The 17,116-nt window shown below is 28.5% G+C and overlaps 1 protein-coding gene across 1 annotated transcript in view; it reads left to right on the top strand.

The window, feature by feature from the left end:
• The window catches only part of LOC118187511 (ubiquitin carboxyl-terminal hydrolase 3-like), an 81,827-nt gene extending 65,523 nt beyond the window's left edge, over nucleotides 1-16,304 (top strand). The window contains exons 13-15 of the mRNA XM_035357750.2: nucleotides 1,357-1,430; nucleotides 2,398-2,438; nucleotides 10,527-16,304. Coding sequence (XP_035213641.1) covers nucleotides 1,357-1,430; nucleotides 2,398-2,438; nucleotides 10,527-10,651 — 240 coding nt within the window. The 3' untranslated portion in view covers nucleotides 10,652-16,304. The remainder of the gene's footprint in view (nucleotides 1-1,356; nucleotides 1,431-2,397; nucleotides 2,439-10,526) is intronic.
• The last annotated feature ends 812 nt before the right edge of the window (nucleotides 16,305-17,116 follow it).

The following is a 17,116-nucleotide window of genomic DNA, read 5'->3' as shown; positions in this document are numbered from 1 at the left end:
TTGTTTACATGACCACTAACATGAAAAGTTGCTTCATCACTGAACACGATGCATTGTGCGAAAGTGTTATCATTGTCAATAGCATCAATAATATTGTTACAAAATGCCACACGTTTGCGTTTGTCATCAGGACGCAGAGCCTGTAACAAATGTAACTTGTATGGCTTCATAACCAACAGTTGTCTCAAAACATGTCAAATTGTTGTTGTAGGTAGTCGTAAATCCCGACTGGCACAACGTGTTGATTCTGAAGGACTACGTTGGAAAGCAGTTTGAATTCGTCCAACATTTTCGTCGGGAACACGAGGGGGGCCAGGGCTCTTTCCTTTAAATACACATCCTGTATTTACAAACAGTCGATACCATCTGCAAATGTTCTACCCATTCGGAGGATCACTTTGGTACCTCAACTGGAAACATCTTTGCACTGTAATCACGGAACTGCACTTCACAAACTCGAGAACACAAAATGATTTCTGCTGCGAAAAAGCCATTTTAAACATGTGACGATTACCATGCAAAACAAAAGACAACTGACATCTAGCGGTTATTAATATAAACTAGACTATTTATTTGTTTCGCCAATAGCCGAGCCAAGGCGCAGTGATCGATAGTTTGGACAAAATAACACTTTGTAATACGTATATTCATTTTGAAACACCATGTACTTTTTCAACTTATATCTGCAAAATCCCTTAATGTTTCACCTATGGCCTTTTATGTATCTGGTCTCTTGAAAAGAGCTCTTTCTAACAGCAAACTCAGCACAATAGATGTCATCTGGAAAGTAGTAGAAGAGGAATAGAGATTAAATTTTATGAAAAGCATTTCTTTCATGGAAATCACGATGCAGACTTATAGTCCAGAAAAAAGGTTATCAGATCGAACATTTAAAAAAATACTCTTTGCATTCTAAATATTAATTAAATGGTCCCAAAGTTGTTCTAAAAATGTATAAACATCCTGTGTATAAAGCAACTAATTGTCATGGATTGCTTTGGTTTACTAAGTAAAGAGGAAACTGGTTTTTTATCACAATCCCAAAGATCAATAAAGAACTTTCACACAGGCTCTTTAATTTAATATTGATTGGATGAAAACTTAACTTTTGTTTTAAATCTATAACTTTGTTCGAAAAGTGGAAAAAATCACAATTCTTTCTTGCAGTGCTAGTTGGTAGAAAAATTGTTTGTCCAAAACAAAGGTATATGTGATAATGCTGTAAATATAACTGTTAGTTTAATATTTCAGGAACATTTACCTATCTTACTACGTTAGTGTAATGACTAAGAGGTTGTTACAGTTTTTGTGTTCTGCTTGCTTTGTGTTTAATGTTTTTCTGTTTTATCTTTTCAGCATGAAACAAGGGGGACGTCAAGTGGTAGTACTCTTTATGATTTAGCTGCTGTGATAGTCCACCATGGCACTGGGTATTTAATTTGATTAATTTATTTTTTGAAGTGTGGAAACATACTGTTTATTCTTGACTGTTTGTGCACTTGGATGTGTGTATGTATTTAACTAAAATTCACATATAAATGAGGTAAAAACATATTTAATGTTACATAAGGTATTAAAATATGCATTATCTACTGTGATACTTTATTAAGCTTAGTAATTAAATACATAAAAGACATCACTATGACTTTAGATTTATGACTAAATCGTGCTTGTATCTTTTTCAAATTTCTGCATTTTTAAAATGTCTTCAGTAGACCTGGTTTTCTTTACTTGTCTTGTGAAGATCAAAAGATTTAAATTATAGATTAGAAAATGAGCCTAAACTTATCTGTGAATATTGTCTCTGTATTATGTACTATCAGCATTCAACTAAATCACGTCTTTTTGTTCAATTATATGCAAACAATAACTCTTGCATAAAACTCAATATGAAGTCTTCTCACGTTAGTACCAGTTATTCTTTTTATAGTTATAATGTTCATGTTAAGCCCAAGTATTCTTATTTAAACATATAACAAAATATTTTAACAATGATTTTTAGAAACGGTAGTAGCATGTTAGCAGCTTGACACTAATCTTTTATATCTTACATCTTTTTCTAGAAGAAAGTAGTAGTAAGTAGTTTAGTAGGAAGGAACTTTTACTATCAAAATAGTTTAAGCTAAAACCAGCTGGTTTGGAAATATAGCATAAGCTGTAAGTGTTACATAGTACTTAAAGCAAGCTTTAAAATAATATAACATGTTTATGTTTTCCTTAATTTCATTATATTATGAAATACATTTTTATGATGTTTTATGTATGGAATTTTTATTCAGTGCTTATGTTTTATGTTTCTGGAGTTGTTATTGATTTCTCTTTCATTGTATAAGAAAAGTAACATGTAATGTTTTAATATATATTTTGTTTAATTATTTAATAATTTTATTTTTTCAGTGCTGGTTCAGGCCATTATACAGCCTATGCAACACATGATGGTAATTTATATATTTAAAATATTATGGTATATATATATGTATGTATGTATTTATATACATTTATAGTAGTGAAATGTGAAAACAGTTCGGATATGTTCCTTTTCTTAAAGAGTTTTCAAATGCTGTGTTTATAAAACTGATCAAATATGTTTTGTGTCATTAAATTTGTGTGTGCTTTTAGTATTTTGTTTTCTGAATCTCAAATGGGGAGAGATAAATGCAGTGAAACCTCTCATTATGGTCCACTGACATTTGCCTTTGAAAGTGGCTAGTATGTTGTAGAATGTAAATAAATATCCATACTGAACATGATGTCTGTAAGGCAACCTTCTTCATCAAAAGACTAAGATACTTTGGAACTTTAGGCAGCTATGTCTGAGAGGTTTCAGTGTAATTTGCTTACTTGCATAATTGTTTTTATCTGATTTCTATGAAAGTTTTGTGTTAGCTTTTTATAAGTAAGTTTCATGTCAGAAAAATTAAATTTGCTTCCAAATTTTTATATACCTCCCATATTGAAATGCAGTGAAATATAATTCAGTACATAAATGGCATTATGGTATTAGATTACTTTTCATTTTTTGGAAGTATTTGTAAAATAATTTTCAAACTGAAGTGCCCTATTATTTTAATTTCAGATTTCCTTACATTTTACTGCAAATCTGAATCTTTTATTTAATTTTTCAAAGTAGTCATAAGTAGCTTAAGGGTTTAATTGACAAATTTGAAAATAACTGAAAAATGTCTATGAAAATATAAAGCAAATCTTAAGGGGAGAAATGGAGAGGATCCTTCACATTAATATTTATTCAGAATTGGATTTTATAGGAAATCTGTTTAACTATTTCTCTACATAATAATCAGTAGGAAAACTTAAGAGAACTGATTGGATGGTAACTATATATTAAGCCTTGTTATACTATATATTAAGCCTTGTTGGTGTAAAATGAAATTTTAAAAAATTGCTAATTTCTTTAAGCACTGTTTTGTTTTAAAGATGTATATTTAATGTTTTGGAAGAAATTCCTTTGTGCCAGTTTAAATTAACTAAACTCTGATAGTTCCCCTTTATTTTAAGCTGATCTTCATTCTTAATGAATAGAGATGTCTCAGTATATCAATGTAACTCAATGAGTAATTTGATTAAGATTATACCTTATGTATTATTTTGATTGTTAACATAATTTTAATTGTTACTTGTGATTTTTCTGGGACTCTCCTGATTTTCATAAATACTGAAATAAAAAGCACAAAATATATATCTGAGTAAAAAATATTGTCATACAGATTATAGCATTAATCAATATTTTAATTAGATCGATATTGATAGTGTAGAATACAGAAGAGAAAGCGAAGCATAACATATACATGCACATACGTACAGCGAAGGAGAGTGATTGCATCATCATGGCATGCCTCGATGCACGGGCGTACTATGCATGTGTCAGGAGAAGCCAAGCTCTAAAGCTAAATGGCAGATATTATAATCTAATAATCCTCTTTTCATGTTTGGCAGCTAAAAAATAAACGTTAATCGTTTTACATTCACTCCAATTAATGTACAGTGCTTAGAATGTTTCGGAGCAGTCATTCAGTACACCAAAAGGCATTTTCTCTATTGGCACATATTTAACATCTATTTCATTATCTCATAAATCTCACATATGAAATGATACCTGATATATATATATATATATATGTATTCAGTGTGTGAGTTGTAAACTGAGTTTTTCAAAGGTTCTGTGCACCTTGATTATCGCAATATATAGTGGTTGGATATTTAGCATTAAAATTATATAATTTGAGAAAACAATGTAAATGAACTGCTTTTTTAGCACTTTCCAAAAGACTGCTCTGCTTAGTACTTGATAATGTAATAGGCAAGTCTGAATAGATAACATAAATAGCATTTTCTACTGTTTAACATCAGATGTCCAGTCGACATAAGTACATCCAATAGGTGTTTTTCCAGTCTTTTAAAGTTTTAGAAAATAACTTTTAGCTTTAAGTCTCCGTTAACATAGACCAATACAAAATCTGGTTGATGTAGAATAAGGTGTCATTCAGCACTTTATGCAATCACAGTTCTTATAGAGCTTGCTCTGGGCTACTGGAGCTAAAGTTTCATAGAAGTTGATTCCAAGTTCCTGTAAATCCTCTGACAACTAATTGAGCTTTTCTGTCTGCATTATATTTTCGTTCTAAGTACAAGCAACATCCTATTACCTTTTTGTTTTGTGATCATTTTACTAATTTTCATGCACCATTTTAACAAGTGCTTTATATTCGCTATGCATATCCTTATGCCAGTCTTCAACATAACTTTCATTTAATGCTGCTTCTAATGTCATATTTGTAACTTCTCTTTCAGCAATTCGGGTTCTTTTTTGTGTGTGTCAATATTGGAGGACTCCTTTTTTGGTCTTCCTGGATTCCCAGACTTGATTTTCTTTGGCCAACCTCTTTCCCTTTTAATCTGCATTTCAGGTATTGCTTCGGAATCAGAATCTTCATTATCAAATGACTCAGCAGATGCTTTTGCCATATTCAAGGGGTTGTCCATTATTTTATCAGCCGATATTTGATCTGCATTCAGAGATTCTTCCTTTTTTTATCAGGAATATTTTCAAGAACTAAAACTTCTATATCTTTATCAGGGTTCAGTTTTGCAATTCATCAATAAATCTAACATCTTGGCTTGTAACAGTTTTTTTAGAATTTTTATTCCACAGCCTGTTTGATTGATTTGAGTATCATACAAAAATATGTTCTTCTGATCAAGGATTGAATTTCCCGTTAGACCTTTTATTAACCCGTTCGAAACAGCAGCCTTTGGAAGATAGCGCTGCCTCAGAACTTGAGCTGTTACACATAGACTGTGCTTACAGGCTGAAGCATTTTCTCCCGCTAAGCCTAATATGCAATTTTGGAAAGTATGCTTATGTAATAATGGATAAAATGTGCACTTTACATAGAAATAAAACCATTTTTAAATATGTGATTAAAGATATCATAATTTCAATCATATAAAAAAATTATTAACTAAAAGTACCTAAAGTAAACACTGAATGCTGATACAAAACATTAAAAAAATTTAAAATATTGACACTTAACATTATAGTTTAAGAATAACAAATAGTTTAAGAATATTGTAATAATTAATATTTCAAAGCCATATGAAAAATCTCAAAACACAGATCAATGCCGAGACCGACATTGCGCTATTATCATGCATAATTTCAATCATGCATGTCTATTATTATCATCTTCTAATTCAGAATCTGAGTATTCAGAACTACTATATAAAGAACTTCAATAATTTATAGTTGTTTCTTCCTCCTCAGAAAGGTAATGTGGTCTTTTAGCCATGGCTATACAAATGAATCTAAAAGTGAAACCCATGCTAGAATATCTCCAATAAAATCCCATCCTAAAATAGAATCGAAACTATAAACAACCACTTCAGAATGAGCTAAAAAGCTCTTTACCATGTGCTTCCTTTTTTTCATTTTAATTGTTTAATTTGCATGGTTTCTTTCAAATAACTGTTTAAAAAATTTCTATTTACTCATTCGAACTGCGTAGTATAAATAAAAGGTGCATCTTTTTTTTTTTCAAATAGTTTTCTTTATACTATACTTTTTAGTAATAGTTATTAATTTTTAGTCATAGTTTTTTTTTTTTTTTTTTTTTTTTTTATACTTTTACTTTAATTGTTTGTGTTGCATTATCTCTTCAGATAATTGTTTTAAAATTTTCTATTTATTCCTTCGAACTGAGCATTTTAAATATATTTATTAATATCAATTTTCCAGAATTTGATTTTATTTATTTGAACTGCGTTTCTTTCGGAAGAATACTTTGTATAACCCAGACTACGATGAGTTTGAAAACTGCATACTATATTAAAAGAGAAAATACAGTAAAGCACAGTTAACATGCCCTTCAATGTTCCATTCAGAGGAGATATATAAATAAGAGAGATGTATATGCAACATTTTAACTTAGGATGACTTGCATACATTGCTTTAAACAGTTTTATCATTGTGCCCATTGCTTTATACAATTTTATCAGCCTACATTTAGTTTCTTAAAATGTTATTCATATTTTAGTCAAATATTTTATTTTTGAAATCGCAAGAATCAAATGTCATAAAATTAAGAAATTTTAAATGAAAAAAGGTACTAAATTTTATGTAAAAATTTATTTTTTCTTCTTAATGGCTTGTTTTTTTTTTCTTCAGGCATTCTGCAAGCATATTAAAATGCATCCACTTTTCGAAACATCTTGGTATTTCTGACATTAATTGTAAATAAAGTCATTATTTCCATTTCATAAGGGCCCATAAACAACCGAGCAGTAAGGTCGCTGAACACTGGTACTTCGCCTCGGGGTTAGAATCCAGGCGAACTGGCTGGTTGCATTAGTGTTTTCATGGTTTTTCTTATGTGTAATGTGTATACAAGCTGGTTTTCCTGAGCAAGGTCTTCACAAAGGCATCCCTCATTTTTAGGAAGATAGCCCTGCTTTGCCGTAACTTAATGATCCAATTCAATCCATTTCATCACTATCTGGTCAGAGCCTTTATCTGTCTTTAAGAAGCTAGGCATTTTGAAGGCATGAGATGAAAGGAAAGACTGGTTTCAACAAGAAGGAAAACGTCTTTAGATGATATCCATATATGTTACTAGATAAATTCCTGAATCTTCAAATAATTTGACTGAGAAATCGTGGGATGATCCATTTATCATACGATATGATTTTCTATGACGTAATTTAAGTTTGTACAACTGTATTGTCGAAAACCAGTTGCTCTTCACTTTAATCTGCAATGATATCATTTTTGTCTTTTCCATTAGCACAAACTCAGTTGCTGCTATTTGCTGATGTACATGTCCAAGTGTTTTCTCTTTGAACACTCAACTTCCTTGAAGTAGATTCCTCTTCAGATTTTTGCTCCCCCCCCCCTAATTTTCTTCTTTCCTTCTACATTTATTTTCAGTGCTGACACAAGAAAATTAAGATTATTCAATTGTTACACTTCCATAAATTTTGTCAAATTTTTTAAAATATCATTTGCATCAAATGCATTTCAGCTGAAGACAGCTTTTCATTTTTTAGACATTGTAACTATAAATAAAGTTTAAAGCAAAGCCCAAAGGATAAATAGTTGAATTAAAAGATTTTTGCTAAATGAGAAAGAAATAAGCCACTCCAGCGATTATCCTGTACCACTGAAAGACCTGCTTCTTATATCGGTGGCAAACAATCTAAATTATATTATTTAGAGTTTTTAAGCCTAATAATTTCCATATTAAAGAACATGTTTTTTATATAATCTACAACACGAGAGAAAATTACTACTTAAAACATTTTTTCTAAGAGGATTAAGGTAAAAATTTATATATATATTTTTTAAAGCTGGAGCATAATGCAAACTGTCAACATCCTGTTGCTTTAAAAACATTGTGAAAATAAACATCAAAACATCAAACAAACTTTCTTAGTTTTAGACAATTAAATTTAAATGAAGTTAAAAGAAAAGTAGCAGACGATAACGCAAAGATAAAAATTTACTCCTACGAATATTTAAAAAAAAAAGGGGGTAGGGAAAGGAGGAAATTTAAAAAAAAAAGTTAAGAATTTGAATAATATGTATAATTTAAAAAATAGCTCTTCATAGCATTAATAAATATTTATTATGGATCATTGAGGGAAAAAAATTTCATATAATTAATTCTCCGTAAAAATTTATTTGAAATTTAAAGTTAAAAATAGCTGTGACAATTCACTGTAACAAAATCTATAAACCACATTTAGCATTATTATGGCTAAAAAAGTCTGATGTGTACACCACATGACTTCCTTGTATGGAATATTAAATTATACGCATTTTTTCTTGCATTTTGTTGAAACTTATTGGATTAAATTAAACCTACTTCGCCGACAACGCCTAAACCACAATAGAATAAATGCATTCTTTAAAATTCACTCTGTTTGTTTACCATAGCGATACTCTGGCACTAGGTTCACTTAACAGTAATATATTTCGTTCATATTATAAGTCAATGCACAAAATTTATATCATTTAAAGAATTATCTAATCGTTACCACATGTTCTATTCAAATGCTATAATAAAGCTAGAACGATGTATAAAAGAAATTAAGCAAACAAAAAAAAAAAAGAAACAGTTTTTCACAAACGATTTAGTATTTCTCATTCAATTAATTCAGTTCTCACTTCGCGACAAGGCAAAAATACATAAAAACTCAAAATATCTGTATTAAAAATTACGATCTGAAAAACTTATTTCCTCGAATAAATTCCAGAGTGGATTAAGCAGGATTTAATTTGCAATAATGAATGAAGGCATTATTTTGTTGTTGCGAAGCTACGTTTCTCTAGATTGGCAACAAATCCACTACTCTGCTGTTTCAAATGTAAAGCAATGGCCGCCAACAAAAAAATTATTAGGCTTAGCGGCTCTTAAACAACTTTGAAATTGTTGATAATTCTAAAAATATTGCATACAGATTTACTAAAGGAATAAAAACCTCAACCGGAAGATAAGAACAACATAATTCAATCATTTTTAAAGCAAAAAATTTACAATTTACAAACATATAAAAGTAAAAAAACTGAGATCACTGAGTGGATATATATCTAAATATATTTATATACGTTTGGCGCGGCCGATTGCAACCGAAATACGAGGTGCACATCTACATGTTATAGTAATCCTATATACAAAATTTCAACGTTCTGAGGCTACTCGTTTTTGAGTTATGCGAGATACATACGTATGTACGTACATACGTTCGTACAGATGCCATGAAAAATCCTCTTCAGAATTCATTTTAAAGCAGTTTTATCATTTTTTGGAGGAAAAGATTCTTTTATTCTGTCCTTACGTACAGATATCACGCAAATACATCGTTAGATTGCATTCGAAAGCGGTCAAAATGGGTATTTTTGTTGAAATATGCTGCCTGAAACTTTTCGCAATTACAATACTTCCTTTTTACTTCGTACAAGGAAGTAAAAAAAAGATGCCAAATTTCAAAACACTCCCAATATGTAAATTTGTGTGTATCTTAGAAAATTTTGAATAAAAAAATTCTAATTTTTTCCAGGTATGCTTAAAAATACACCTACTTTAAGATATTGGTAAAAATTTTATGGGTTATAATTCAAAATTTTTTTCGAAAAATTTATAAAAATTATTTAAAAATACAAATTTTAAAAATAAATCATAAAAAATGGGTGAATTTTATTCAGAATGAACCTAAATTTTGAAATGTGAAAGGAAGAATCAAAAAAGTTTTATAAAAAAGAGATATTAATAAACATACACCAAATTCAATTAACATTAAGGAGCTAAAATTTTTAGAGCTAATTTTTTAAGAACTACTTGTGTGATTTTTACAAAACTCTACAGTTTGGCATAATTTGAGTTGTAAAATCGAAATGTGGAAAAAAATTGGTATGTTATTTCAGAAAAAGTCCAATTTTGGGTCAAAATACCTATGTCATAACAATGCTATATATAAATCTAATATATATCCTAAGTTGTGCTTTCAAGATATGAATTTCGTTAATCGGAGATATAGAACTGTCCCCATCTTTCTTTTCTTTTTTTTTTTTTTTTTCCGCAGTGTACATATGGTGGAGAAGAAAAATTGCATCATCACGACGTACCTCGATAAGGGCAAACCATGCATATAGCTTTAGAGGAGGAGAAGTTAAGCTGTAAAGCTAAACAGCATATATTTATAATGCAATGATATGTCATATACACGTCATGCGACTTAATTAAATATTTAGATGTTTTCAATTAAAATATTAGATCTTGTTTTGCCTCAGCAATTTAAATTTTCACAAAGACTTATTTTTAAAGAATAAGATCTTAAACGAATTTTAATACTTTTGTTCATCAGTTCTACAACTTCAAATTTCTTATTAAATTCTTAGTAAGATGTTGCAATGTTTGAATTCAGTGTTTTAATTTTAAACTTTTAAGAAAAAAATTATACTTTCATATATTAATTTAGTTTGTTTGATTAATTTTATTTAATTGTTTTCATAGGATGTTGGCATCATTTCAATGATAGTTCTGTAACCTTGACTGATGAAAATACAGTTGCCAGCTGCAAGGCTTATATTCTTTTTTACATTCGTAGAGAGCTGAATTTAACGCCTTTCAGTGTTTAAAACCATCCTATATGACATGCTAATTAACTCAATATAAAATGAAAATGGTGACTTTGGTCATGAACTATTTCAGTAAATGTGAAGATGTGCATTGTGAAATGAAAGAATTTAAACTAAATTATAACTGTTATCTTGCTGATAAAATTATGTGTAGAAGGTGGCAAATATTAAGGTAAGAATGAGAAGGATTTAATGCTCTTCTTTGCTTCGTACTTAGACAGTGAAACATGAAAAATGCATTATATTTGCCAATAAGTGTGTCATCATGCCATTAAGTTATTACTGATATGCCTTAAATGATTGTCACATGTCTGAGAAGAGTTGTGTATTCAAGAATGTATCACGGAATTGCATATGCTTGTGATGTGTAACTCTTAAATCTACACTCCATCTTTCAGCAGTTTTCTTTCATGGATTTTTGAAGAAGAAATTAAGTGAGAAAAAATGATACAGCTCTGGTTGTGATGCCTATTCTTTTAACATGCAATTTGACTTTTTGGCTATTTCTTAACGTTTATTTTGGGATGCAAATAATAGCTATGTTTTAAAATGCATGAATGTATTACTCGGAGGTAATATTTGGATTTGCTTCCTTAAAAATGTTATTAGAAGTACCACTACACTTTTTTAAAATGAGCAAGAAAGGTTCTCTGATGAAGGTTTTTTTTTTTTTTTTTTTTTTTTTAATTAAATTTTTACAGCTTTTGATTGTATTATTAATTTAAAAAGAAAAGAGGTATTTTGCATGTAATCTAAAAACAATACAAATTTGACAGATGTTTAAACTGTAAATTCATTTTATGTATAAACAGATGCATTTAGTCTTAATTTTTTAATATGAAATTTTTTTTAATAAATCGTATTTGTCAGGTTTTAAAAATGTTCCCATTTTGAAAAACAGAAAAATCTTTCAGCCCCTTTTTTAAATCAATTTGTAACTTGATTTGGTATATCAAGTATCCAAAAAAAAATGTTATGTTTTAAAATTCAAAAGTAATTTCGTAAAATTGTTTTATTTTTTTTTTAAACAAAAGTATTTTAAGTATTTTGATTAGATATTATGAACAGAATTTTTTCTTGTGATGGAAAAAGTATTGAAGTGAATGATGACTATTAGAAAAACTATAATGAGGCATATTTTTCTGTATAATTTCAAACCAATTTTTAAAAATATTTTAATTGTTTCCAAACTGGTGCTTTGGGATAATTAGCTATCTGTCATTAAACAAAAGAATCATTAATGATAATTTTTAAAATCGCTGTTAGAGAAATTAATTACGATTTCATTTTTGGTTGCCTTTTTATCTCTCTTTCTTATGGCAACTATGCAAAATAATAATTTAAATAATATATATCCATTTAAATCGTATCAAAATTTAATGAATGCTAAGTTTTAAAATTGTGATAAATATAATGAATGTAACAAGTTAAATTTTTGGTATCAATCACATCAGAAGAGCTCCGTGGCAAGAATATTGCCTCTATGAAATAAATCAACTTTCTTAACTCAAATTTATACATAAAATGAATGAAAGGGATTTTTTTTTTGGGGGGGGGAATTTTGGTAAGTATTTATATAAATAATTAATAATATACCACCAAAATACATTTGTATTGTGGGTGGGATTTTAATATATATTTTATGTTATCTGTATGTGTGTATATAATTATGCACACATATAATATTTACACATATACAAATAATGCATAATAACATATACTATCTAGAAATGCCAAATGTAGTTGATATTTGCAGTCTGAATATTTTTTATACTATAATATCAAAACTAATATGAATGACATATTTTTGCATTAAAATGACTAATTTGTCAAGAGGGAATAAATTCTTTTTCTCTGTTGATTTAAAATATACACTTATGTATGAAACGTGAAGGTTTTTAGCATATAATTCTGAAATAAAGCTTTGTGCATGCTAAGCTTGTAGATTTCTTCCATGTATGCATGATGAGCTGTCATGGTATATTGAGATATTATGTCTTCCTTGTAAAAAATATTTTAACTGAATTTTTCTTTTACCTACTACATGCAGGAAATTGTTTAATTACTTGTATATACACATATGACCAAATGATTTTATGGCCTGATACTATTTTCTTTACCTTGTTTAATAAAAAAAAATATGGTTACATTTTCCTATTTAGATCATAAGATCATTGCACAATTTAATATTTTAAGTTTGTGTGTGAATATTTGTATGGTGTTTTTGTTTATTGTAATAATTCAAATATTTATTTAACCATTTTTAATGAGTAATTAAATTTTAAATTCTTAAATGGTGAAGTAAATAATTCATTTCAATAATTACACTTCTCCCTCGACTTATTATAAACTTATGTACTGATTTTTTGTAAAATGAAAGCACAATGATTTTTTTAGATATTTTGTTTTGTAATGGTAAAAAATGAAAATAAATGTATTATATGTAATGTTCTCATGAAAGCCTGCTCTAGTTAAACTAAATATGCAAAATACAGAGGCATTTTTGATTCTTTGACTGTAAGAAAATTTGACTTTGAATATCTTATGCCTTTTTAAAAAGTAAGAAAATTGTAACTTTGAAATCTAGGGGGAACTTTAAGCAACAAATAAATGTTTCATATAATTTAATGTTACCTTTTATGTTTTAAACCTGTCTGTGATCAGCTTATATCTGTTATTTTTTGTGTTATTTGTTTTGTAAATGCATGTCATGTAATTGCTTGAAAGACAGAAATCATGTTTTATATCTATGCAAATATTTTATTAAAACTTTTTCTAATTATTTTATTGTGAAAGTAGAGTAGAGTATTTTCTGCCATGTAGGAAAAGTAATGGGAGTTAAAAACAAATGTAAGCGAATCTGTGGATGTGAATAAAATAAATAAATAAATAAAATAAAGCAAGAAAGAAAAAAGAATGTAATAGTAAAAGATTCCACAAATACTTGCAGCTAGATAATTAGATAGAAGCTTATATTAAAAAACAACCAGTTTTTTTTTTTTATAAATTCACTTTTGATTATTGTCTTAAACGATTTAATCTTATCTCTTGTTTTCTAAAAATGTAATTGTCTAACTGCAAGTGCTTTCCTGATATTAAACTTTCAAATTTTATGCATGGCAAATTGTTTCATGGAGAGTAATTAGAGAAACAATTTACCATGTAATGAAGCAGTTTGCATAAAATTTGAATGTTCCATGAAATAGTATGTCTCCATTGTAATTTTAAGAGCATATCTTACAGGGAAAGGAATATTATGATTATTTAGTATGTGGTTCTATATTAGATTATAATTCTTGTTTTATTTGATATTATTTGGCTTCAATTATATTTTGTTTATCGTGGCTAGGTTAGAAAATAATTGATCTGTGGCTGATAAATATTGAATTAATAATTTATCATTTTGGAAAATAGCTTTTTCACATATTCTATGTTCAGTTTAGTTTTCCTAATCCAAATTTGCAATAATAAAACGTTCTCGTTTGCCTGAATATTTATTCCAAGCCATGAAAGCTGATAATTAGATTTTCCTTTACAATCTGTATTTAATCTTATATGCATAGGTTTAAAAAGAATTGTCTTTATATTTTTTAAATTGGAATCTTGTGTTTTTTCCATGTATTTCATTAGCTTAAAAAATGTAATTAAAAAAAAAGTTGTTGAAAGGCTTTCTTAAAAAGGGTTTTAGCTTGATTTACAGATCAATCAGTGTTTCTTTGTATGCATTCAGTTTGATTATCTGAATGAAAGAGGATAATACTTGTGTCATGCAGTGTGAAAGGTTAAAATACTGTAGTCAGGAAGTTGGCAAAGAAGTTAAATTACAGAAAATTAGTGCCAGGTGATTGCCACTTTCTTTTTCCAGGACACACAGCTTTTAATGTATTGTATGTGTGAGCTACATACATACATACAGTATATCCCATAATCAGTGTTACAATAATGTTTGAGGGTGAGGAGGTGAAATTGTTATATGAAAATGATTTACAGTTTTTCAATATGAAGCTTCACTTCAGAGATATTGCATCAGAGATATAGTCATCTGCCATATAATGGCTGCCATATTGTTTTAGATAGCCTGAACTGTCTGGAAAGATCATCTTGATAAAAGAGAAGAGTGGAGTTAAATGCTGAGTAATCTGGCAAATAAGATAGTTTGAGCATGACTAGGATCTGCTTTTAATTGAAGAAACCTAAGCTTCTCAGTTCAAACATTCTTTGCTTTACAAGTTAAGGATGAAGTCACTTCATATACTTTTTTCTGCACAGAGTATGTTAATGCTTTTTAATTGACAAATTAAGTTGCTGTAGATTTCATGCACAGGATATGATTTTTCTATAAATATATTAAGTGGAGAATATATATAAACACATTACTGAAATAAAGCAGACACGCAGTTTAAAATTAAATCTGTATTTTCAAAACTTGTTAAGCTGTTCATTGAAGTCTATTCTTTGAAATACATGTCTCTATAAAGTAATGTTCTTGCCTTCTGATTTTTTTTGTAGTTAGTTTTTTATTATTCTTGCAGTATATGCTCATTCATGATTAGTTATCTTTTTATTTTATGTGTAGTTATATTCTTGATTTTGTATGATTGCATGGATTTTCTTTCATTTTTCTACCTATATTTGTATTAATCAGAAATAGTTGATTTTTAATTTAATGAATATTAACATAACAAGTTGGTTTTAATTAGGCAATTTGTATACTATATGTGTCATATATATACTTTGAAAACAATTCAAAGGGGCTTAATTTTTGGCTGATATATTATAAGCAAATAAAATTTCCATGCCCAAAATTATCATGTGTTTTTTACAAATCCAAATCAATTCTTAAATAAATTTATAAGCAGTTTAGCTGTAGAGATTGCTAATGTTGTAGTTAGAAAGATCCTATTTCTTGAAAAGCATTATTAGTAATGAAAAAGGTAAACTTTTGCATGGTAACTGTATTTAAGGTATAAATGCCAAAGTGTTAGTTTATCCGTCTTGCCCTTTTTTAAGCTTGGTAATTTTTTTATTAGCCCTTTCTCATAATTCTTACGCATTTTTCTTTTTGTATGAATGTCTTAAAAATTTTGAAAATTGAGCAAAAGTAAAATTTTAGATAGCAAGAAAATGCAAAAATTTGTAACAGAATTTTGTATCACTTATACAAATCTAATTTTTTTTTTTTTTTTTTTTTTTTTTTTTTTTTGATTGAGCTATGCAGTTTTAAGTAAAAAAAATTACATTAGAAAATAATTTGTTTCACTAATCACAAAAATTGTATGCATCGTAATTAAATTCATATTCTCTCAAATATTTTTGGATTAAGCTTACTGTCTCCAGTATTCAGTTTGAAATGCAGTTTAAGGAATGATGTTGTTCTTTTTATGACTGTTTAGTGTTTATTATATAAAAAAATGAAGAAAATGATTTAAAATATTTGCTTATTATATTAAGAACTTATAAGTGTCAAGATAAATTGTGTTAATGGCTAGGCAGCCTTCTAAATGAATGGTGATTAAATATCTTGATGTGAAATGTTACCTGTTGTTGAAATGTACTGCACATTAAAAGCATGATAATTTTCAACTATTACTGAATGTAAAATGAAATAGGAGAACAAAATGTAAAAAGTGGAAATAAAACTATTTTTACTGTATGTTTATAATTCCATCAATGTCTAATTATCTTAATTCAGTTTGAAAAAAAATAAAAACTTAACGCCAAACTTAACATTTGGGTTCAGAATGAAGTCATCTGCATTACAGTTAAAAATAAAAAATAAAAAAAAAATTGACATTAGACTGATAATGAATTTATAGACCTCTAAGTTTTGAAGGAGACTGAAACAGTCTCTTTTCTAAGACACTTTCCCTGATCATGTAGAAGGTGCTCTGTTATATTATTATTACAAATATTATACATTGAAAATGGCATTAAAATTTTTGTTATGCAAAATATTGCAGGAAAAGTTGCTTTTAAAATGCTCAATGGAAAGTTCATGGCTCAACAACATACAGGGCATTTTCTGCCCTTATTGCTGTGTAACCTCTTCATGTTAGGCGGACACCTCTGGTGAGTAACTTTCATCAGCGTCGTTAGGTTCCTAAATGTTAATGTAAGAATTCTGAATGTTTTCAGAACTCAAATTCATGGTCTTGAAAACTTTCAGGATATCGAGAAAAATCGCATGAAGTTTAAAGTATGTTTTGTGCCTAGTGCATTATTTCTCGATATCCTGGAAATTTTCAGGATGATTTAATTTAACAGCTACATGTCCCTGATATTAATCCCTAGAATTTCTTCATGAAGGGATATTAGCAAATGTAGTAGAAATCCAAGTCACATTTGTTACTTTCTCAGAAGGCTGGATAGAGGATTTATTTTGTAAAATCTTTACAAATCTGAAGGTGTTCCAGCTTTAATGACTTTTATGCTAGCCAGGCAGGCATGTTGAATGTTTTCTTCATA

Source organism: Stegodyphus dumicola, chromosome 6, assembly GCF_044657685.1.
Source record: "Stegodyphus dumicola isolate Sdum_Otavi_A_Nest chromosome 6, ASM4465768v1".
In the NCBI taxonomy this organism is placed as follows: Eukaryota; Metazoa; Arthropoda; class Arachnida; order Araneae; family Eresidae; genus Stegodyphus; species Stegodyphus dumicola.
Note: the sequence above shows the minus strand (reverse complement) of the source record. Positions and strands in the feature narration are given on the sequence as shown.